The following is a 26,180-nucleotide window of genomic DNA, read 5'->3' on the forward strand; positions in this document are numbered from 1 at the left end:
TAAATGTACTGTATATTTTTGAAAGTTACCTGCCTCTTTACCAAACAAAGTCACTCGGTAAATTAATAGTAAAACAAAAATATGATTTGGTAGTTATAGGGTGAATGTCACCTAAACTGTGCAAAGAAACAATAAATACTGTAAATATGAACGGATCATGCTGATTTTCCAAAGCAATCTGCTTCTTTGCCAAACAAGGCAACTCAGTAAATTTAAAGTAAAACAAAATACGGTTTGGCAGTTATGGGGGAATGTCACGTGTTGGACAGTGATGGTGACGACATGGACAGGCAGACAAATCAAAATATATAAAGACACTTGTAGTGTCTGTAACAATGAACACGCATTATTAAGCAATTTTGTCCAAGGTTTTAATAAAGTCATTTGATAAAGTCAAGTCGATGTTAAATCTGTGTTCCTATAAACCAGATGTTGAAAGAAACACAAGCATGATTTGTGCATTATAAAGGTAATTAGCATTTATTTCAAAAAAATAATTTATTTCCAAAATATTTCATTTTGACTATTGTTACTGGCTTCATGAAGTTTAGAAGTTTTTTCCACCATTTTACAAAACTTATCTCCATTATGACCACATTATAATTACACACCAGCAGGTGCTTACAGTACATGGTGTAATAGCAACCCCCCCCCCCCCCCCCCCCCCCAGCAATAACTCCTTCTATTCAGGTACATATCTCCTCTCCCACTTTCCATCTATTCCCTCACTATACATGTATGGTATTTATCAGATCACACAAAGAGACTATTACACACTTCTTGACTAATTTGTCTAATGATATGCTCATTAGCCCATTTTTGATTGATCAGTCAATGAAAATTTAAACTTGATTAAGATGACTCCATGCACACAGATTGCACAGTTTGTTTTATCCAAGGACGCATCAGTTCTAAATTTATTATTATTATTCATTTGCCCATGTAAAACACTAGGGGAGTTCTAGATTTATCTAAGCTACATAATACAAGAAAGTCGTGTTCATCTCCATTGAATCTGTTAGTCAGTGCATGCTACAAGGCACAATAAGTATACTACAAACTAACTAGTATAAAGTAATAACATATACATAGCATGAATCACTGAAGACTTCCAATTGAAAGCAAAAAAAAAAAAAAAAAAAAACATTAATGTTTGGAACATGGCACAGAAAAATAAATTACAATAAATGGAATTAATCCATGAAATGTGTCTATTGCAAACTATATTGGCTATTTACTTAAATATACTGATAATAACATTTAAACATTTCATAATATCAAAATATAAATGTCTTTTAAGCATCCACATATGATTCCCAATTTTTGCAGCTGCTTTTTATGTACTGACACAGATGTGTCTGTGTCTGTTTTATGTACTGTTATACAAATAAATGAAAACCATTTTACCTTTTGTATTCAAACTTACAGAACTGATGATCATTCATGAAATACAGGTCAAGTTTGAAAATCAGCCTGATCAGACCATTTTTCCAAAAAAAATTCTTTTTTCAGCATATTTTTTACTAGCATTATACAAATAAAATGAAAACCATGCTATATTTTGCTTTGAAACTTGCAGGACTGATTCAAAAGTATATATTTGTTAAGCTGAAACAAATTCCACTGAAATGGCACTATTTTTCCTAAGAAATACATGATACATACTATCTGTTATTATAAATAAAGGGAAATTTCAAAAACAAAGATTAAGAACACTGAAAAAGCTGTATGTCACCCTATAATACTTCTCGGTAAATATATATTTCTAAATCTACTATATTAAAACATAGCACCAACATATATTTATTTATCAAATAATTAGTTCATCATCACACTTAATCTCTCTTCACAACATTATCAAACGGAAGATGCTATGTCAACTCCATTCTGAATAGAAAATAATTCCTTCTTTCTTATCATGTAAATGTACTAAATATGACTCTGAAAACTTCAAAACTAGCTGAACATCCTTAAATCTTGACTGGCGAGTTTATACTATAATGCTTTAGTCAATAGATCTTGGATATTATGAAATGAAACATTTCTAAATGCTTTAGCTTCCCTGTATTTTACAGAGAGCTTGGTCTTTTGGAAATTGCAGGAAATCTTTTGTTAAAATGAGATAAATACTTCCCAAAAGATTAAAATCAGTATAGCTAAATAACACATCAGACAACTGAAGGTTTCATGAAACCCCTTAACAAATTAGCTCATGTTAAGAAAAGTCTTCCAACAGCCAACTTGTTGAGGCTGAGTTTCTACATTAAATTTTAGTAAGGCACTAGCTGTCATACCAATCAATCTTTGCAACTTGACACTGAAAAATATACATGTAGCACCGTAAGTTGTCACGTTTAGCACATGAACAGATCAACTGTAGTCTGTATGTGTTAGGAGTCCAACTAAACAACTAAGACTGTTCTAGTTCTGGCAATCTTATTTGGTATGAATTATATACTTACATCTACTTAAAATCGCTATAACTTAGACCCCATTCCCATAGATTTTAGATCGATCTATCCCTGTGGGGAGTCTCACTAGATTACTGTCAGCTTAGCCGGCTTAAGCGTCTGTCCCGCCTACTAAAAGCTGTAAGGGAGTAATTAACTAAAGTGCGCGCTCGGCTGACTGCAATTTAGCGTGAACCCCCAGGGAGTTAGGTCAATCTAAATCTAAATCTCTGGATCGATCTGATTCTCTGGGAATGCACCCTTAGATTATAGTCTATTATGGCATCTTATCATGTTCTGGTACATTAACTTTTTACTTTGTGTTTCAATTCAATATAATTTGATCCCTTTAGTTTTGCTGTCCACTGTAACTCGGAAAAGTTGTCAACAATATCAAACATTCAACTTCTTTGGCTGGCATATGATACCTTAGGAGGTTTTGAATAATAAGCATAAATATCGACATGATATTAAAACACCACCTTACAAATATACTGTGCACAATCTTAATTCTGAATAATACTAACATTGCCTGTTTTTTTTAATACCCTACTCTTGGGCCATATATTTGAAAACTACTAGACTAAGTTAAACAATTTTCAAAACTTTTTTTCAAGGGTTGAATCTTTCAAATAGACATATTAAATAATGTTACAATAAAGTGCAATTATCAAATCTTCTAATTGGCCTACTGATCAATAGTCATCATCATCATCAGTCATAACATCTCCAGCTGGATCGTCCTCTATAGGCATCTCAGCCAGCAGCTCCTCCATGGGTCGACCGTCCCAGAAACTCTGCAGCGCCATCTTGGTCATAGTCACACTGAAAATTTTCAAGAATTGTCTTCCAATTATTGAAATAGACAAACAAACAAGTTTCACTTTTAAATTAGTCATGTGTTGAAAATGTATTCATGACAGTCCATTGTCATCACAAACAATTCTTCATCAAAGAAATAATCTGTATTTTAATTATCTGTAGCACAGTAAGGCTTCGTTCACATGGAATGTCTATTTTCTAAATTCTATTTTCTATTCGCGGTATGTCTTATGATCACGGTCTGTGCCCTGAATATCCCGCGGCGTAATTACTGGCAGCGCGAGCCAGTTACTATAAGTTACTATAAGCATGTGAATGAAGCCTAATATCTACTTTGCTACACATTTGCAGGTCTGTGTGTCAGTAAACCCCATACATCATACATAGCTAAATGTATAATACTAATGGATGCATCCTTCATGTTGCAACTGGTAATTCATTCTCGCACCTAACACACTGTCCTACTAAAAAGTATCAAATGTTTGACATTATTGTAATAGCTCGATCTATTCAATGGGCAAAATTTAGCAAAATTTCAGATACTTAGTTTTATTATCACAAAATTACACTTTTATACAGCATTTGTGGTGCTTTTACTGCATAGAATGAAAGAAATTGTGAGTTAAAAAATACAGAATCTGAAAAATTCACAATTTTCCCCCATGTAAAGATTGAGTAATTACTGTATGTACCTATCTAATTGTCCTGTCAAACTTACACACAAGTATAGGACACCTTACATTATACCTACATATTTTATAAGCTCTTGATAAAAAGAAAAACAATAATTTAAATTGATACATACAGAGCTAATGAAACTGTTCTCTCACCTCACATGATGTTTTATCTAGAGTTAAGAGTCTAACAGAAGTAAACAGAGGACAAAATCAAACAAAATCATACTGACCAAAGAAACAGGAATTTAAACAAACCCTAATTAACACACCATATTGGAACTATGTGGTCACACATACAACTTTGCACAGTACTCATGTGGTGATGCGGTGTGTTCAATGAGATTTCATTACAAATTGTTGAATTCTGTAACACAATAATGGATGAATGAAACTAAGACTGGGTGCCCATCCCTAGATCAATCTAACAGGATCAGTCCATCTCCATGAGGTTTCTCTCTCTAAATTGCTTTCAGCTAAAGTGGTTTAGATGTCTGGGACACCTAAAGCTGCTTAACAATAGTTAATTACCCCTATCAGCTTCTGTAGGCATGACAGACATCTAAGTCGTTTAAGTTAAATACAATTAAGGGAGAATTCCCTTGGAGATAGTTCGATCTAAAATTTATATGATAGGGTCTGTGAATGGTCTCTTAAACAGCATATAAACTGTACACAGTGTCCTATGTTGCCCATTACCTTGTCTTGAGCACTGAGTACTTCTTGGCCCAGAACTGCTTACTTCTCTGCCAAAAAGTTGAGTTTTGTTTCATCTGATGAAGAAGTTTGTTCTTCAGCGCCTGTCTGTAGCTTTGGATTTGTGGGTCATCCTCTTTACTTGTGGCTGCCACCCCAGTCTCTACCTCTTGAGCCAGTTCTACAGAAATCGAATAAGATTTCTATTGAGTTGGGGTCATTGCATGGTTTTTCCCATAAGTGGAGCAATGAAATTTTCTTAGAATTATATGAATGAAATATGTGTAATGTATTTATCCTAAAGATTAGGCAACTCTCTTTAAAAATAATGTTTTGCAAGTGGAGTTAATATAATAAACTGTAATATAAGTGGAGTTAATATAATAAACTGTGAAAAATAAAACAGTAAGCTTAATTAAATAACTAAACTGATTTTCATACTTCTTACTGGTATGTATAAAGCCCAAAAAGTATCATGCAATAAAAATGAATGTTATATACTTATTCATTTGGCTATTACCTTGCATTCTATTTTCATCTTCTAGTTGTTGCTCATATTCTGTGACATTTTTCAGAAATTCATCCTCGGTGGTATTGCAAAACAGATACATGTAGCAGGAGGGGGTTTCAGACACAGTGTAGACATTATGGAATTTACCAGGTGGTAGCTGAAAGAAAGTGAGAAATTTTACATAAAACAATTCATGACATTTTCAAGTATTGTGAAATTTACTTTCTAAAAAGAAAATCATCACTATAAACCTTAGACATGATCATGCATGTAAAAAAATCCAGGCTAACACAAACGTTTATTTGCCAAAGGCTTAACATAAATCTTTTCATTTTTTTTTTTATTGCACTACTCAACTTTTTACCATATTTATATTAACAAATGTTTCTCCAAACGACACAAAAGATGTAGCCAACACACATTGTTTTAGGTGTTTAGGTGTATGCTACTGATCACGAACATCCAACAACTCCGAGCTGTTGAACGTGCAGCTTCTCATAGCTTGCCTGTTCAATACATAATTACCACCATCTTGCAACTGTTGAACTGGAAGAGAGACCTTCACACAATGTAAGTCATTAGTGTTACAAACCTTCCCAATGGAGATGACTTACTACTGCAATCATAATGACACAACTTATCAGCCTACATACAGTCCAGTACCTGATTTCCCTGATGAATACAACATGGTCAAATCCCAGCCACAACATACGAGATTAAACATCATGCTATAAAGCAGTTATAAGTGCAAATAAAATGACCTTACTTTTTGTCTATTTATCAAAAAGCATGGTATAACTTAGACATACAACAAATTTTCCACCTGCTGTCTTTTTCATTAAAACGATAATGCCAAACATGTAAAGCTGAGGCTGATACTGAAACACATCTTCGCCAACCTTAACAAACCACCCACCCCAATCACCGAAGCAGGTTAATCCTAAACAACCAACAATAAACCAGGCGCATTTTTTTTTAAATGTCAAAACATCTCTGGAGTACGTGACATATAAAATGAAAATAATTAAGTCAGACAACTGGGAGACAAAACACTTCACAAGAAAACAGGAAGATTAGTATCTATGAATGTTGTGACATTTTCAGAAGGATCACATATTAATTAATCCAAAGGCAAACTCTCCAGTTCCCACACAAACTATTTACAGATTGCAGAATTTCTATGAAGACTTCATCTTTAGCTGATGTTCAATGTGTTCCCTGGGAATTGTCAGATACATACATGCAGAATATTGTTGAAAACTAACAGCTAGTGTTGATTCAGGCATACTCACTGAAAGTAGCCAAAATGTAATTTACTAATAATAAACAAAAAATAAGATTTGCATAACAGAGTTTAACACATTAAGTGCCACAGTAAATAGAAATTGTAATTCATCATTACTTTCATTGTGTCTCCTTCCTTCAGTGATCTATTTTTCTTCTCTTCAACTAACTCTACCACCACTTCTCCTTTCAACACTGTCAAGCTTGTGTTTCCCAAATCTGCTTGTACAAAGTTCTCTAAGTGAAGTCCTGAAAATTACAATTCAGCAGATATTACAGATCTGAAGGCCAACTGAATGTTACAAGATGAACATCACTTTTCATAATAAATAAAAGGGTTCTTAAATTTTGTTGACTGCAAAAGTGTTCTTGTTTTTCAGATTTACTAGCAACAGTTTTTCATTAAATGTTAGAGTATTGCAGTTTATATTTTATAGTAATGATTGGGTCATGTGTCAAAGCATATCAGTTTATATCAAGAGATAATGGTTACATTTTTCACAAGCAAACCCTCCACCTACACTATGACAACTTTTCCTTCAACTTAAGTTTTTCAATTTCTCCAATAAATATGAAAGTATTTCATTTTCAGCTACTAGCAAAAAACTTTGCATTCAAACATATCCACAAGACCAGCACCTGGGAAATCAGCCACAAAGACCACATCAGTGGTGGTGTTGGTGTTGTTATAAATTTGGTCTTCTATTTCATCCATCTTGGCCCTCCAGTCAGAAAGGTCCACCAGTAGTGGCATCAGCCAGGATGTGGCCTTGAAAGGGTGCCAGTCTGCAGTCAAGATGTCCACACGGGGGTCAAACATCCTGTAGAACATTCACAAAGTATTCAATATTTCAGGTTGTTAGTGCATTTTCACTGAACAAGTTGAATTGGAACTACTTCAATGTTAGTTTCCACATGTCCGTCAAACTAGTTTAACACTAATCACTGTGTTAGGTGTGGCAGTATGATAGATGGAATGTGTTAGGTGTGGCAGTATGATAGATGGAATGTGTTAGGTGTGACAGTGTGATAGATGGAATGTGTTAGGTGTGACAGTGTGATAGATGGAATGTGTTGGGTGTGACAGTGTGATAGATGGAATGTTTTAGGTGTGACAGTGTGATAGATGGAATGTGTTGGGTGTGACAGTGTGATAGATGGAATGTTTTAGGTGTGACAGTGTGATAGATGGAATGTTTTAGGTGTGACAGTGTGTTAGGATCAGACATGACAGAAAATTATATGTTGCTGATGCAAGTGTTTTTCACTGTTAGCAAAAGTTGATGGATTCTAACCAATAACAAAACTGAGTGTGATAATGTGTTGGGTGAGACAATTCCATATGTAAGACAAATAGACTGCTTTTATTATAAGAACTGTAAATTTTTGATATTCATATATTTTTGACAATTCATTTGTAATTCTATTAGGAACCATTCATTTGTTAACAACAAACTCTGCATAGCTCAAATTTCAATAATGACAACCCTGGGTTACATAAGGTGCTGTCATTTAAAAAAAAAGTCAAATGTTAAAAAGACAACATGTTAACCTAAAGAAAACAGGACATCCATAACAAAATACACATAATGTTACTACCTCTGTTGAAATCTGTTATTCATGGACTTCCATATATCAAAGGTAAGCTCTATGTTGGTCAGGTTGTACAGTTTCAATCTGTCTAAAATACAGGTGCTGAACTGTTTCAACATGTCCGCATGGGATGCCCAGCGCTTGCTTCCAGTGAAAGTCTGGAAATAAATTATACAGAATATAAGAAAAGGTAAGTTGAAACAGTGTGTTAATTTTAACTGCAAGTTATAAGAACAGAAAACAATGGATTGGTATGGTAAGGTGCAATGGTGTGTCGTGGTATTTGTGACTGAATTATGGTGTCATAGTACATCTGTTTGAGTTAATAATTTAAAAGTAACTGAATAATAAAAAATAATAAAAAATCAATTTGATATCCAAATATAACAGATTTTGTAGAAGTGATGATACTTTGAAAAACTTAAATAAAAACCTTGAATATGACGATACGTCAGCAAAGCTTGGTTTAACTGTGTCAGTATGATTTTGTGATTTTGCTAAATATGAAAATGCTTTTAAAAAAATCTTTGTACACTTGCCCTTGGGTTCAGGTACCCCACTTCTCCAGTTTCTTTATTAACATATGTAATTCTGATATGTTGTGATGACCATGTGTGAACCATCATGTCCCAGGAATAACCATACAAACCATTGGTCCAATTATTATAGCCCTGGAATAGAATGAAAAAAAAAAAGAAAATAAAGAGAAAAAAATACCAGGTAATTTTCGACCCCAATCTGACTAATTGCATTCGCTGGATATCATTTTCAAACCTAGATAAACTCATAAATTTCTAAGAATGATTGATTTTTTATTATTCATACCTTTGTGAGAAAATGAGAGTATGGCAGGAAACACTGTGTGGAGATATAGCTGACAACACACAAGGCAGCCATCTTGTGAAAGAATTGAGGTGAGCTGTGTAAGAGTGGTCTTCTTTGTTTGTTATTTTCAGATCTGGAAGAACTGCCATTTTTTGTGGGCTGGTGACCATTTTCTCTTTCATCTGTTCTAATGTTTTGTTGGTCCTAAAATACATTGAAGAGAAACATACACATATAATTTACTTATACACGTCAAGTAAGGAGCATATCTTATGAAACACTTCACTTTCACCATTTTACAGCATGGCTGTTCTTTCCTACATCTACAAGTTCAATGGCAAATGCATATCACATTTTTTCTTAGAAAAAAAATCAGTCATTCAAGTGATTGTGGCAAGTTTCCAATTACTCGACTCATTCTGACATTATCAGCATAGAAATGAACATCCTAGACAGGTTATTTAGCAACCAATGACATTTATCATCAGAGACACAAATAAAATCCATCCCAGCAGCCAGCTGGCATCAGGGGCAATCAGCAAATGAGACACATCTGATGTATTTCACCAATCTCATCTCCTAAAAGAGCAGCTATAACCTCTTTAATCCTATTATGGAAAAGCACTTTCGTATGATGTGATGATATTAGGCAGACACACAATGTGGATATACATGTATATATATTTATTTTATTTCATTTATATATGAACAGGTAAAATACTACAACCAAAGGACTAAAACCTTTGCAACAAAATGATATATTTATGTATGAATACAACTGGGAAGGAATCGTGATTAAAAGCACGCCTACTAATACCTAAATGCCAGGCTTCTTAATGATTTTGTTGTTTGTGCAAGTACAAATGAGTGGGTGTCAAAGACAATTATACAAATGCCCCATCCTACATGCTGTGCTTCTTAATAATTTTGTTTCCAGTCTCTGTCAAATCTCTTGTGATTACCTGAGATATCTTAAATTACACAATAGAGGGAAAAAGTAGTATAACAACTGTATTGGTAATAATAACTCACAAAGTAAGGAAATATGTTGTTTCTTCTTTATGGTTATACATGTAAACAAACTGCTTGTCAAATAGATCTCCTTACACTCAAAATGATAGTTCCCTCATCAAATTATAAATCAAAAGTCTAACAGCTGTAGACTGAGCAAATAATTCTACTGATGTAATGTTAAAATAACTTTGACAAGAAAAAAGTGCATGTGTCAAGTATATTCAGTACAATTATAATAGCTGTAAGTTCAGAAGATACTTGTCATGTCATATTCACATGACACATTCATTTGTGTTATTTTCATCAGCTTTATGACAAGTTAATCTGTTAAGTGTCTGCATCATGTGAAGTTATGTGTGTACTTGTTGTAATTGTGAAGCTGAATCTCTCTCTCTCTCTCTCTCTCTCTCTCTCTCTCTCTCTCTCTCTCTCAAATGCTGCAACCATCAAATGTAAAAAAAGAATTAACTCAGTCTACCCCACAGCATACCTCAGGTTTGACCACCTCTTTGGAGTAGAGGCAGTGGCCACTGGGCTGAGCCTCGGTGTCCAGAGGGAGGACAGGGGTCAACCAGCATGGCATTTTTCTGAAGAGTCTACGCGGCAGGTCCATGTGACAGAATACAGGCTGAGTTGCTAACATGGTCCATGGAAACATACCTGGAAAAAAGTCCCACTTTTCAGCAAATGTTATTAATAATGAGTAAGAGTATATTTTGCTCATTTTTCTTTTTTTGTTTTTTTGCCTTTAACCCCCCTATGTGTATGTTATATACCTCAGACCTTTTGATACAGAAACTCTAACCCTCTGACATGTAAATACTCTGCTTTCCCAAATACAAATTATTTGTCATTTACCAATTAGCCCATGTTGTAGCTAAAATGGTTTCAAAAACAGTTAACAAATATACCAAGCTGAGATCAATATCTATATATAATTTGAGCATTTCTACCCAACATATACAACCAAATATTATCCTGAACACAGAGCTTTGTTCGTCCTGGTATATTCAATCTAATTTCTATCAATTTTGAAAAATATCTATTTTTGTAGCATTTCTGAGTAGAGTACCTACCTATACTGAACATTTGTGAGTTCATGAGATGGAATAATGAGCCTATGACAAACCCTATAGGTCTGGTGGCATCAAAAAAGTATACAAAGCCAATGAACAGGTCTATGGTTAACCCACCAAGATGGACTACATATAGGTCTATTTGCTCATCAGTGAGAATGAATCTGAAATATCACATCACAAAGTGGATTTTATTTATTATTTTATTTATTTGCAGTGTTATATTGTATTGTTGTGCTAGCTATCAAGCACAGGTTTTGACTTCAATTTCAAGCAGATAAAATTGTCAAGACATTTTATGTCCAATTTTAAAACTAAATCATATCTAAAACACTGCCACGCCTGAATAACAATAAGTCATACCAGTGTTTTATGTAATCTTTCATTTCAAGCACTGTCTTAACTAAAATACCTAATGAATGCCAACTGAAACTATTAAAACAGTTAACCAACTTTGAAACTGAAACAGTACAGCATCTAACAGAATGTCATGCTGAAAACAGCTTGTCAAAGCTTTGCTATTGTCACACCTAACACAGTCATACCTAACACACTGTCACACCTAACACAATATCACACCTAACACACTGCCACACCTAAAACAATATCACACCTAACACAATGTCACACCTAACACAATGTCACAACCAACACACTACATCTAGCATGATGAGTAAAGACTGGCCCACCTTAGGGGGTCAAATACCCATTCCTTGGACAGTGTTGTCATTGAATGGCCGTGCATCCAGTCATAGTCCAATTTCTTTAATCCCGCTATGAAATACACCATAAAAATCTGAAAAATATGATGACAATAGCAGCACCCACTAAATAATAAATTCTTTGTCAAACATGCTAAATTTCAGAAAATTTTTTAAAGACATAAAAAAAACATTTTCATTAAATACAACATGGAGGAGTTCTTTCTTTTATTCAAGAAACCCTTTTATCAGAAATTCTAAAGCAAGCTTTTTTCATCAAGCACCAGAAAATTTTGAATTCAGCAAGGATTACATTGTTCTGCTCACTAGGCAGGAGAGACAAGTAAGCAAATCTCATTTAATAACAGAAGAGTCAGGCAATGAAAATTTAGTTAATTTGAACAAAACTGATAATCTCATTTCCTTAAAAATGTTCTTATCAATTATAGCAGTAAAAAATTTGTCTAAAAAGATTGAACGATAACCTATATTCATGACTTTTATTAAAATAAATAAAAAAGTAGAAAAAATATTAACACAACTATGTGACAATTTGAAATTTGATTAATTATCTTGCCTTAGTCAATTATTCACAACTCTTAACAAGTTTGACTGTCTTAATTATCAAGTTATTCTTGTTCTTTCTTCAGATTTCTTTGTCTATTCAATGTACAGAGGACACACTGGGCCAGGCATGTCTGCTGAGAGTGGTTCATCATGCACAGATGAGGATTAGATCAGTCCCCGTGCACAACTGGTGATTTGATTTCAGAATTGTATTGGGAGATTGTCAGCCCTTTTGGATGGTTGCCATTGTAGATGGCTGATTTATCTATTGAAACGGAACAAATGCATACAGGAACACTTTATGATGTATAATATGTTTTTGTCGCATGCTGCATAAAGTGTACTAAACTAAAAGAGAAAAAGATTATGCAAACATATCTTGAGTGTGTCTACTCTGGTCTATTTCAGTTTTTTCTTCATTTACTCTGCTTGCCAAATATTTCATTCCTGTATATGTCATTGCAATTTACAAAAAAAAAAAAAAAAAAAATGCATATGACCGAAAGCATCACATATAATAAAGATTATTAATAATTCTTATCCTTTTTGCAAAAAAATTTCTTTACCAAAATCATTACCTAACCATAACCTAGGCTAGCACGCTCTTGTTACAAATGGCTGAAGGCAATGTAATAAATCTAATCATGAACCTTGCCATAATCATTCCACTTAAAACAAGCTGCTGTCAGCTGTACCAAGAAACCAATCACTTATTAAGGCCATTTACCTGAAGGAATTTATCAAAATTTATATGATTGGGCTTCTAGTTGCATTGAAATGGACAAGCTTAGGAAATGACAAGGAAATTGCAGTCCGAAAAAGTATAGCCTAGTTTAAATTAACAAGGGTAGAGGGTTTTAGGCAATGCAAGAAAGTAATGCTGAAACACCTAAAGAAATATAGTTGTAACCTCAACCTTGGTTCATTGAAAAATTTCTCAATATACCATATGAACAATGACAAAAAGCTTTCATTAAATGCTGAAGATTTCATTATTTTATCATTTTTTCGTTTATCAGTTTTCTCACAATTTAATGGTAATTTGGTAAAACAGAATGCTAACATGACCCGAATACTGCCTTCCATTCTTCCTGATATTACTGTTGTTTGCCTTTAGTACTAGTAATTAAGCTGAAGTCTTTGAAAATTATCACCATTATCCTGGACTACATTCTACTGGATAAGATAAATTTCTTCAGGTTTTCAAGGCGATCTGGAAATCAGTGAACTTTCACAGTGCTTGTTTTTTCATCAGGTGACCAGATTGCAATAGATTGATGGTGGAATAGCAAAGTGCTTTTTAGGGCAGTTTTATTTGCTGAAAATGCTTTAGGCTTCAACACATATAACTGAACTGATGCATGCATATAGAGAAGAGCCACTAAAAGAGGAAGCAAAATAAATGAAATACTTCTGGATTAAATTCAGTATTGCTTTTTTCTTGGATTGACTAAAAGAATCAACATGCAATAATTTTGATGACGAATACACAGATGCTAAACTAATGACATCACACCTTTAATTTCTTTGGCAAAAATTAATGATTTCCTCACTGGCAAAAAGTCCAGGGTTAAAATGATTACAAAGAAATATTAAGACAAAGCTAAATGACTTCTGTATAGTGAAAAATCTAAATCCAATGTTATTTTCCTGAGAACTCATTTCCTGCAATGAACTCCCAAGAGTCCTGTGCTTAACCAGCAAGATGGAAACCATTAGCAAGAAACAAGACAGAGAAAAACAAAGTAATACAATATCACAAGTGGATGCTAGTGTTTTTTGAGTAATTTATCGACAAACAACTCCAAGTATATAAAATGGTTGTTGCAAACGTCATATCCCAATGTGAGATATCACTGTGAGTTAATAAATTACAATACTGCAGGGTTACACACAATTCAGAAACTAGTCTGTTTTAAATGCAAAACAAAATGTACTAATGTTTCTTCCTTGTGCTCACAAAACACATTCAAAACTCATTTCAAACCTCAATGCACATAACAATCTGGATATCTGCATGAGGAAATGCAATAAATGCATGCAGCTGAGACTTCTCCTGATAACTCTGGATTATCTACCCTAAGATTCCAAATTATTGTGCAAAAAAAAAATTGCAAAAGAGGAGGAAATTACCTGTGTTCTTATTAATGTATAATTCCACAAAGGAACATGGGCATTTCTTATACTAGGCCTCAGCAAGCCATCTACTGACCTTCAAAATGTGAGAAAAAATAAGATAAAATTAGGAAGAGGTCAAATACATAATTCAATGATGGTACGCATTTAACTTACTACTAGCAAACCTGTTTAATAATAAAAATATTAATGAAAATAATAATAATAATAATAACCTTTATTCAAGCACACTTTTACAAGACAATTACCTAACAATTACATCATCCAATGAGGACATAAATGTCATCAATCATCAGACAATTTACTGGTTTTAGTTCTTGATTAAGGAAACACTATTTACATGTTTAAAATGCCTTATACATTCCACAATTATATAAACAGTGCTAGTGTTGTGCTGTATTGGTGAAAAAGTGTAAGATTCCAATGTAAGAGTAAAATTGTATGATAAGAAATATGTATGATAATGTGTAAGGAAAGAGTGTGGTAAAATATATTAGGTGTGTGTGTGTGTGTGCATGTGTGTGTGTTTGTGCATGTATGTGCATGCGCACCCCATGAACATATACGCACATGTGTGTGCAGAGTACAACAGTATGCTACATGACAGAGCATCACAGTGATTGAGTGGCCTACCAGTATCTGTTGGCATCCATGAATAGCAGCTGTAGTCCAATGAGACCATAGAGATAGGAATGGTTATTCCAGACTGTCTTGTCTAATAGGTACACATACCAGTAGGAACATACAAACATTAGACAGCTCAGGCGGTAGAACATACCCAACATTATACCACAGGCACCTGAAGATAAAATACTAAAATTTATACCAAAGACTACATGCCAAAATTATACCAAAGGCACCAAAAGATACATGTAGTATAAAGCAAAAATAATTTTGATGACAGTTTAGGTGGAACTTAGCACTTCTCATTTTACCAGATGAAAGATGACAAAAAATTCATGTTTGCAATCTGTACAATATACCTCATATACATAAAGAAAGACTGTAATGAACATTATTCTGAAGACAATTGAATTGAAATATATGAAACATTATTCCACAGTCACTTTAGGACAGAGCATCCCAAACATTATCAAGCAGGCACATATATTATAAGCACACGTTTAAAGTGTCTGTGATTTTTCTTAATCAATAGCTAATATTGACACTGTCCACTTCCATAAGCAACTGATGAACTTCTTTTCTGACTTTAAGAAACCTGTTAGGCGTTAGTTTTCAAATATGAAGTTGAAAATAAAATCCCATCAAAAAAATCTATTTTGTATCAAAATTTATTATTCAACACAAATAGCCACTAAACAGCTCTGAACTATCATCAAATTGCCAAATAACTAATGGCCCTTTGGCACCCTATTAAGCCAATTACTTTCCAGTAAGGCTTGTAATATTCCCCAGACATTCTAAATCTGTCAGAAGGAAAAAAGCCACCAGGACTAAAATGAAATAAAGAGTGATCTTGTTTCTGCAATATTCTCTTCCTTTCTTCTTTTACAGAGGAACATATAGTGATAAGCATAACATATGATATTCTAAATTTCCAGTTTTAAGTTTTTAACATTTTGGGAATTATACACCTTTAATTGATCGAGGATTTATAAATCTTCTGGCCCAGAGGGCTAGACAAAAAATTTAAAGGCACTCAAGGTAGGATCTAAAATGCATTTTAAGTGCATGGATCATTTCTAGTTGTATTCATCTGAGGACAATTCAAACTTTTAAAACAAAATAAAGCCAAAAGGTAAAACTGTCTACCACTTATTGTGTTTACGCTGAAAGTGCACACCTGTGTCTGTACATAAAAATGACAGATAAATAGCCTCAATCCATATCGCAAAAAATAATCATATTCACTGTCCCCTGTTCAACCTCTGTAGTCAGTCATCTTGACACAGTTTGAAAAGAACACAAGTGACGCCGCAAAAGTCTCACAATATCTGGAAGTCGAGTCAGTGGAATGAAAGACATATCTGGAAAACCTCTGCTTATGCTCGGGTTTTGTTCTTTGGCCTTTTCCAAAATTGTTATAGAGTTATGACAGGTGTCAGGAAAGAAAGATTAAAGGTAGGTGAATTGGGGAAAATGCCATTTACCTGGGATCATTTGTTAAATATTAATTTTAACACAAAAAAATCCGCCTTTGGGTACCTCTGACCATGATTACCATATTAACCATTTTCAAAGTATACCTCACTCTTGACAAGAGATAATATCACTTAAATTTAGATTTCTGCTTCAATTAACAAACTTTATTTTTCATATTTTGTCTTGGATCAAAAATATCAATCATTTATTTTCTCAATAAGATGTCACTCCAACAGTTAAAAATGTTTTCCATCACAGAATGTCAGTTGTTCACCTGATCCAGTTGTGTGCTGTAATAAATCTTAGACCAGGACTCCTGGGAACATTTATTAAATCAAAATCCATCAAGCCTAAGTAGACACCAGGGAATTCGGCTCTTATCTATCAATTATATGAAAAATAATGGGTGGGCAGTCACAAGATATCCTACTTCAAGGCTCATTACATGCTTGTTTGCTCATTTTCCACTTAAAATGGTAGCTGTTTGAATATCCTCCCTCTGCATTTTAGCTCTTCGAGGCTCTTCCCCATTCTTTTTCCTAACAGTTCTACTTTATGGTAACAGACTTCGAAAAACAACCTCAAAATATAATATGGCTTTCTCTACTAAAACACAAAATATCTCATCAAAAACCAAAATTAGAATTTCCAAAATTTCAATCTACAGTGGAAAATATGTGTCCATCAATGTGTAGAATTCATTGGTATTCAAATAATAATAATAATAATAATAAAAATAATAAGCCAATCCTAATTTTTCATGAAATAAAAGCTTGGTACCTGTCACCTGCCTCAAATGAAAATGTTGGTACAGATTGAAAAAACTGATTTATCAAAGAGCACTATTCCTGGAGCAAATGCTTTAAATTCACAAAACTCTACAACCACATAGAGATAGTTTTCAAGTCCCTGTTGACTAAGACTTAATATCATGATAACTTTCTCTTTAATCCCTCTGGATAGACAGAAAACTGTACCATTTTGGACTTAATTATACACCATCACATTATTTTGTAATTAGAAAAACTTATGCTGTTCCCCAGTTCACTAAAAATCCCAAAGGCGCTTCCTTTGTGACGCTTTATTTTTAGGAGAATCTATTGAGAGAAAAGCTAAACCTTTACATGCTGCAGAAAACATCAGTTACAAAGCATGGAAAACACACCTACAATTTGAAAACATACAGTAATGAACTACAAAAACAACAATCACAAAACAAAATAAATTACCTTCAACACAGTTATGCCATTCAATACAATGTATTAGTGTAAAAAACTGTCTACCACAAAAACATATAATGAATAAATTCTTTTTTTATTGCCCATCTATACCTTGGGCATGTACACTGAACATATTTATTTTCTTCTAAAATACAATCAAATGAACTACAAAAACAACAATCACAAAACAAAATAAATTACCTTCAACACAGTTATGCCATTCAATACAATGTATTAGTGTAAAAAACTGTCTACCACAAAAACATATAATGAATAAATTCTTTTTTTATTGCCCATCTATACCTTGGGCATGTACACTGAACATATTTATTTTCTTCTAAAATACAATCAATCACAAAGTCATGATTCTAATTTTAAAGAAAAAACCAAGTTGAATTATGAGCACACACACAACCACACACATTAAACCAGCCATGCTTCTCTTCTTCAAATGAATATTATTTGTCACATGGCAAAGTTATGTATATTGGGTATTTATAACCAAATCTAATCACTGTCTGAGTATGTCATCACAGAATATCACAATTACTTGCTGATGGCAATATTATCTTGTGTGTTTTATTCTAATTTGCAGCTCATGCTGTCATAAAATATAACAATCGCCGGTTCAAAGCTACATCAGCCTGACCGTGTTGAAGTCTAACTTCTTAGTCCCAAGTGACTTATTTCTCTTTCCACTCACTTGATTCTGCACTGGCTGCCATGCTAAAGGTTAGTAGGTATCAGTCTTTTTTCTATTTTTTTTTTCATTGAGTGGTATGTTTTAATCCATATATAGATAATTGTTAACCCCTTTTCAAATTGAAAAAAAAAACATCTGCCTTATGAAAATACGGAATATCCAAAACATTTTACAGAGAACCGCAAGTGCATGCTTATTTCAGACTACCATGCTGCATTTTTAAATTATATCTATACATCTAAAACAATTCAGTACCTGACTTATAGAAAAGTATCCATAAAATCAATGTATCTATTTGTTAAGACTGAACCTCCCACCTGATATATCACACACTGTCACATTAAGCACTATATCACAGTTAAAACACTAACACAAACAACGCCCTGACACACCTTATACACCATGTCACTCTTAACACACTGTCACTCTTTATCGCAATGACACTCTCAACACAATGTCACTCTTAACACAATGTCACTCTTAACAAAATGTCACTTTAAGCGCAATGTAGCTCTTAACAACACAATGTCACTCTTAATGCAATGTCACTCTTAACAACACAATGTCACTCTTAACAATGCAATATCACTCTTAACGCAATGTCACATCACATATCTTACCTGCCAACATGATCAAGTAGACCAGGTACATCCACTTCATAGACATTGGTTCCAGGAAGTTGAACAATGGGAACCTGCACTCAAATGAATCTCCAAATTTAGCATAAGCACTTGCTAATCCTCTCTCCTGGGGTATGTCCAGTACCATCAGGAATCCTGGCATATAAAGAAGAAGTATATTCAGATCAGAAATTACAAATGTGAATCTGTAATTTGGTCATCGATTTACAGAAAGTTCAACCAAGCAAGCCAAACCAACCAATCCCAACATTTTGGGGATTTGGGGTACAGGGAGTCCAAAATGTGAATCGGTAATTTGGTCATCAATTAACAGGGAGTCCAACCACAGCAAGCCCAACCAACCAACTCCAAAATTTTGTAAGCTGCCCAGCTGTCCTTGAAAATATAGTTTTGTTTTGTTTTGTTTTGTTTTAATGGCTATCCAAATGGCAGCTGCACAGCTTTCTGCTCTGTTGGGGAAAGCCTTGTGGACTCATCTGAATCCTTGAATATGACATAAAAATATATTCAAAACTGAAAAAACATTTGTGGACTCATCTCAACATTGGTAGAATAACATTATTCACTACTGACAGTTTTTCACAAAACAAAATGGCTGATCCAGCCACCCCACCGCAAAAAAGACTCTCTGTGGACCACAGATTCATATTTTATACATTCTAAATTTCAACATGATTTAAATCTTGGGGGAAGTTGCATATTCTAAATATTTCTGAGCTGCCCCATCTTCATCTTATTTGAACAGTCTCAACAAAAAAAAAATAATAAAAAAACAGCTGTTACATAACGAACTCAATCATCATAACATAAAGAAAAGGTAATCGACCATCAGAACAAAAGACAGATCACTTTATCTCATATGAGAAAATGTATATGTTTGGAATTAACATCTCATGAGATGCAAGTATTCAGATCTTGAAATCATTTGAATGATTAAATACTAACAAAGGCCAAATCATTCTGCTCAGATTGCGGTCTTTTCATTCCTGACATGACATTATCTTATGACGTGATTGAAGCTGAGTAGTGGGTGGTGTGGCAGAAATATGAGAAATCCCAGGCAAACAAATAAAATACAGTCTATGTCTGTGCGTAGAAACATTTATCATATTTTCACTTATCATTCCTAATTATCACCTCTTAGTGTAAAAAATAATAAAAATGAAAGTTTTATAAACACAAAGAAAATCTGTGGAAAAAATGAGTTCTAAAAAAGAAATGTATTGAATCCAATCTTGGTCTACTTAACAAAAAATAAGCACAACTGATTGATTTTCAAAGCAATATCAGCTCAACACTAAATGCAGTTTCTTGTTCAACATAATTCTGAAAAAAGATCACTACGTATTTGACAAAGTCAATAAGACATTCATGACAAAATGTGCAAAACATTTCAAGGGCAGACAGGAGACATTGCTAAATAATCACTTAGGTAAGTCCTCTACCTCAAGACTTGGTGTGAAGATTTCTGATCAATAAAAATGATGAACTGCTAAGTAATTGCAATCTGCTACACAGGCAATACCACTATAGTTGATAAACGAGATGTTATTTAAACCCAGTACAAAAATGCCTAAGAGCAATTATTTATCACCCCTTCATAAGTCTGAGTGGGCAATCAATGATTGGGAAAGATGAAATTTTAAGGCGGATGCCTTGATATTGAGGCCTGAACTCTTTGTAAGTTTGGTTTTAAGACTTTTAAGACTTGCAAAAGTACAGACATTCTGGGTTCATATTGTAAAAGGGCTGTTGATAACATAATGACACAATGGCTATAGTTTGTATACATGCCATCATGTACAATATCGTGCATTAAGCTGCTCCCCCTTTTCCCATAAAAAAAGAACAACACTGGGCAAAAGAAAAAAAAAATTATCACATCTTTATTAGGAAAAAAAAGGTTCTTGGCTTTTAAGAGAAGCAAACATCTAGCTGAACCTAATTATGGCTTTTTGATGTGAAGTCTATTATAAAGCCATTATCTTATCCACGTGTTAAATCTATCTTGTAAAATTATTTGTCCAAAACAGACTGGATGTGGGTAGACTTTGTCGCACTTTGTCATGGAGACCCCCAAAAAATTAATTTCTTTAAAGTAAATCACATCAATTTATTTTAGCCTAAATTAAGAAAACTACTATTGATTCATGACTAAAGATAAAAATAAAATGTCTTCTCTTTAAAAAAATCATATGAAACATAACAAACAAATCTGATTTTTTATATCTGACCATAACATGGGGGTAAAGCGCTGTGACCTCTACACTGGGCTGCAAAATGTATTTTTACTTCTTGGACAAAACCCAATGTGTAACACATAAATACTCTCAAAACCTCTCACCATGGTGATGAGATTAAATTTGTTTGAAACATACCAAAGTTTTTTTTTTTTTTTTTATCTTCTCTGCGTGTACACTGATGGTTTCAGGTGTAAAATGTGTCAGTACGTATAAATTCTTTTTTTTTTTCAATGGCAGCATTACACATGCATGACCTTGTTTGTAAACATACGTGCATGTAAGCATGGATTTTTTGTGCAGTTCTGTAATTTGGGCATTCAACATGCATAATCACCAAATGAATCCTTGACTCTACAAACCCTCATTTACCACAGTTGACCTCCAAGCACAGATTTCTGGGGCAAGCAGAGGAGTGGGAAATTTAATAAGGGTTTCATGACAGTTCTCCCACTGGTAGACCTAATAAGAACCTTCAACAGAAACCTTGTGGCTCTTGAAACCTTGTGGCACAGACAACAACTCTGCTAAAATACAATGCACAGATCTTACAAACATCCTGACCAATTTGAATTTAACCTTAAAAGCATCCATGACAAAGTGAATCATTAACTAGAGAATTAAGCCTGACGGTAATCCATGATGTGTAGTTTGTGGGCTGTGAGAAGTAATTACCATATCCTGTCAAGACTATAATAGACTATAATGTTGTGCCGTGTTCCACTGTATTAGATCACTATACTGTATGAGATTAGCTGGCGGCGGATGAGTTGCAGACGTGACCAAGATAAGAAATGAGACAGCAAGATCAAGGAAGAACAGAAAAGCAAATACAGTAAAGCATTTAAAAGAACTCAACTGATACATTGTATCTTCTATGAAAGAAAAGCATTATATAAATTAAGGGGCCCGCACACGGTGAGCATTTGGCGTGTGCCACTTGCGCAGCGCCGTTTTCTCATCGTGTGCAGGGCTATTTTGGTGAGATTTTTGCCTCTCGCACGGCTGAGCAAAATATCTCATGTGTTTGATATTTTTGGTCTCTTGAGGCAAATGTCTCAGCGTATGCGGGGTGCAAGCGCCGATTGCTCACGCCATGCCAACAATGCGCATGTGCCGGTAGCCGGAAACAAAGAAAAATGGCAGCCTCCAGCGAAGTAAACAAAAATGTACACAGTTATAGTTAGTCTGATTGCCATTATTTTCAGAAAAAAATAAATATGTAATGTTTCCTTAATCACATGATCCCACAGTTCGCGGTGCGTCCAATAGGGGCAGGCCGGGAGGCATCTCTGCTGAGCAAAGAGCGCATCGTTTGCGGGGAGCTGAGGAGCGTGAGCATCTGGCGCAGCAACAAGTGGCGCGCGCCGAATGCTCACCGTGTGCAGGCCCCTTAAGGTTTCTTAAAATATAAAGCACAAAATCAGTTAATTGATTCTCCCCAATCAAGGTTTTAATACTGGCATTCTCTGCAATGAACCCTGTAATCTATTTATGACTTTCAGATTATTTTGCATTTTAAAGGGTTTTTCAAGTTACTATGTGACTTAAACTGTAAAAACAGTACTTTATTATATCTCGGTCATGTCTAACCTGACCCATTAAAAATACAACCATTTCTGTCACATACACTGTAGCTTAATATTTACCTTCATACAAATTTAAGAGACACAGTTACTGCATAAGCAGAGATGCCTAAAGACTGTACTGTGGTAATCATTTGATATTAAGCTTAACTGCCTAAAATGCAGAATTACCATTTATCACAATGATATTTACTATTTTGTCTGTTTTTTTGTCTTCTTATAGATGACGAATGGTAAGAAAGTCCAGTAACAGAAGATAAAAAGAAGAAACCCAGGTCATTTTGTTCAAATATAGAGTGATCTGTACAAATGAAATGAAAAGAAGATGTGACACTTTCAAGATGGGAATCAACCAAGAGGACATCATCACTAAGGCTTCGTGCCACAATCTTAAATCAAAGTACGAAGAACTTAAGTGCTTTATGTGCTTCAGTTAACATGCCTGATCATTCATCAATCCATATAGATCCCAGCATTAGAAATAAGATTAGCCTGACTACCACCATATGGCCATTCATTCACAGAAATTATTTCCTTAATAATCTCCATTTCAGATCCTAATCCAAATACTCAATAAACTACATCCTTGGGAATATTTCAAAGAAAATCCTTAGAATTTAAACACCTCTGAATGGAAATTATTGATTTAGAAGAAGTGCTCCTAGAAATAACCTGCGATAATAACCACATTCAAGGACTCCAATTCCTTGCAGAGAGTGACAGACCATTTCACTGGAATCTGTGAACAGTAGTTTCTGTGTTTGATTATTTGGTCATGCCAACATGAAAAAATAACCACCTGGGCTACATGTGAACCTTTTGGGCCACAGTAATCTTCTTAACCTTTTTAATAGTAACTTGTGCCTCATGTGATAATGTGGAGGACCTGTTGGGTTTCTTTATAAAACAAAGCATTTAAAAACCATCAAACACTGCTCCAATGACGCCTTCAAAACAATTTTTTTTTTTTATCAAAAAGTGAATTTACAAAAATATATATATATAAATGGTTCCTGCATAGAACTGTAAATTTTTAAAAACAACTTTCAAAAAAGAATTCATTGTACTTTTAGCATCAAGCAAATATTACAGTTCAGCTAAAAAAAATTCTGAGTGAGCATGATCTTTACAGTCATGAAGCTGTATATTGATGTACAAATTTAAAAAGATCATGATTCCAACACATGATATTACAACATGTTACACAATATATCTAAGATTTCAACATGATACCACAAATATAGCAAGGATTTCCACAATTTTTTTGTTGTAGAATTAGTTCTCTGTAAAACTGCTGTTGGTTGTTTGCTTTTCTATTTTTGTTTGCTTGATATTTTTTTCTTTCTTTTTTCCTTATTTCATTCTTTATAATTGCTGTTTTGTTTGTTTCCTTTTTTTTTTTTTTTTTGCTTGTTTGTTTTTATTTTTCCCTTTTTTTCTTTTTTTGTTGTTGCGTTTCTTGTCACAATAAAACTCATGTCTGGAAACACAAACATGGCACAGAAACTCTTCAATAATTGTAAATCACTTAAAAAATATCAGCAAATAACAGATATCAAATTCAGTAACTTTTACAGAAATATTTAAGAAAAAATTTTTTATGTTTATCAAATATTTTCAGATATAAAAATTCTACATCTCACCATATAAAGCTCGTACCAGCCCAAGAAGGGCAGGGTCTGAAGGGCGACTGAGAAGTCGAACGAAGGCATTCCAGCTACTGATGTCTTCCCAGGTGAAGCCCAGCAGTTTTTTCATCTTGTCCTCTTTGCCCACTTCTTCCTTTGATTTCTTCATTTTACTGTGGAACAGAAATCAATATCTGTGTCTTTAATTGTGCACACAAAGTTCAGGAAATAGCAACCCAACTGGTGGTTATTATGGCTGCTAGTTGCTTGTGCTATCACACAAACTAATGGTCCTCACGCAATATCTTAGCAGATACTGATTAGGATATTAGCTACAGTAGCTGCAATTTTCTTTCTAGGCAGGATATATGGGGTTAATGGACAAAGAAGGATTGTTCATGGTTATGAAAATACATTGGTATCTTTTGTAGTATTCTGCTTGAATGAAGATTAATGAATGGTAAGAATCGAACAGAACAATCTTTCATCTCATCAAAATTCAATGACAAATGCAATTCAAATGACATTCAAAAACAAATGCTACTTTATCTATTATATGAAAAAATACTATAAATACCCGATACTCTCTCTCTCTCTCTCTCTCTCTCTCTCCTTCTCTCTACACATGGGATCAATTAATCCAATGTTTCATTACACTTCAAGCCAGTTACAAAAAGCACTTTAAAATCAATAATGCAATAGTCTCAAAATGTTGACTTTGTAACCAATATCTGTCCTATTAATCATATTACCTTACGACATAATAAGCTAAGCTGTGTGATAATACATCTAAGGACAGACAGTGGCTGTCATAATAATTTGCAATTAAAATAAAATAAAAGAATTGTAAACATGTCTAGTTTCATACAAATAACACTCATTAATAATAAACAAAAAATTTGTTAATAAAAAAATAGTATATTTATACATATATATATATAATTCATACATATAGCCTGAGTCCTACATGTAGCATTGTGGACCATGGATAGCATAGTAACAATAACATTATATGACAACGATTAAATCATTCCGAGTAAGTGAAAGAAAAATCAATGTTCAACAGGACACCTTTTTCTGTCATAATTACCCAAGCCAAGGTCATCATGTGTGAAACAGAATTGCACAACACAAAACAAGCGCCTCCAACACTATGCAGGACGTGGCACTATCAATAATACTAAACATCCTGGTTGTGGCTGGCGATTACCAGAGAATCCGGGTTCACAACTCTCCCACCCCCTCCCTCAAATCCGGGGTCCGACGCCCCACTCATTGAATTTTAACATTCTCAGACTACACTCATTCACAAAAATAGCAGTCGATCAATTCCTCCGATTAGTTACGTACGCATACATGGAATAAACTGCAGAAAAAATGCAGTGTGTTCTCGATCGAAGCAGTTGAGTTAATCCACATGTAAAAAGTAGTAACACATGTGAAGGCTACACGTAAATTCGGCAGCACCTATCACCTCTCCATCAACATTTCTGAAACTCTTTAACTCTTAGAATACCTCAGTCTCTTTGTTGGTTGTCAGAACTTACCCGCTAGTAACTTGACCACAGTTGATCTGGCGCGTATTGCGACAGTTATGACATTATAGCTACAAGGTTGTGTACAAACATTCCGCTTCCCTCAGCTGAGTGCCTGCTTTTAATCTCCAAATACAAAAGACCACGTGGAAACCGGCGACCTCTTACGGTCATA

The 26,180-nt window shown here is 34.1% G+C and overlaps 1 protein-coding gene across 3 annotated transcripts; it reads right to left on the reverse strand.

Annotated features, from left to right (window-relative positions):
- Positions 1-453: 453 nt before the first annotated feature.
- Positions 454-26,167, reverse strand: LOC106156062 (vitamin K-dependent gamma-carboxylase). Of its 3 annotated transcripts, none has more exons than XM_087003104.1 (16): positions 26,018-26,167; positions 24,486-24,643; positions 18,996-19,151; positions 14,983-15,148; positions 14,347-14,425; positions 11,635-11,741; positions 10,946-11,109; positions 10,360-10,529; positions 8,856-9,059; positions 8,570-8,701; positions 8,037-8,188; positions 7,077-7,258; positions 6,556-6,686; positions 5,163-5,310; positions 4,646-4,823; positions 454-3,275 (listed from the first exon to the last, which is right to left on the reverse strand). In XM_087003104.1, exons 2-16 carry the CDS (start codon positions 24,637-24,639, stop codon positions 3,146-3,148), a joined length of 2,253 nt encoding a protein of 750 aa, XP_086859230.1. In that variant the 5' UTR covers positions 24,640-24,643; positions 26,018-26,167; the 3' UTR covers positions 454-3,145. The 3 variants fall into 3 exon arrangements, with proteins under 3 accessions (XP_086859230.1, XP_086859233.1, XP_086859232.1); XM_087003107.1 differs by having other exon boundaries at positions 6,556-6,683; positions 7,074-7,258; XM_087003106.1 differs by lacking the exon at positions 26,018-26,167 and adding an exon at positions 25,561-25,744.
- Between the last annotated feature and the right edge of the window lie 13 nt (positions 26,168-26,180).

Source organism: Lingula anatina, chromosome 2 (genome assembly GCF_051362555.1).
Source record: "Lingula anatina isolate TDL-2025a chromosome 2, LinAna3.0, whole genome shotgun sequence".
Classification (NCBI taxonomy): Eukaryota; Metazoa; Brachiopoda; class Lingulata; order Lingulida; family Lingulidae; genus Lingula; species Lingula anatina.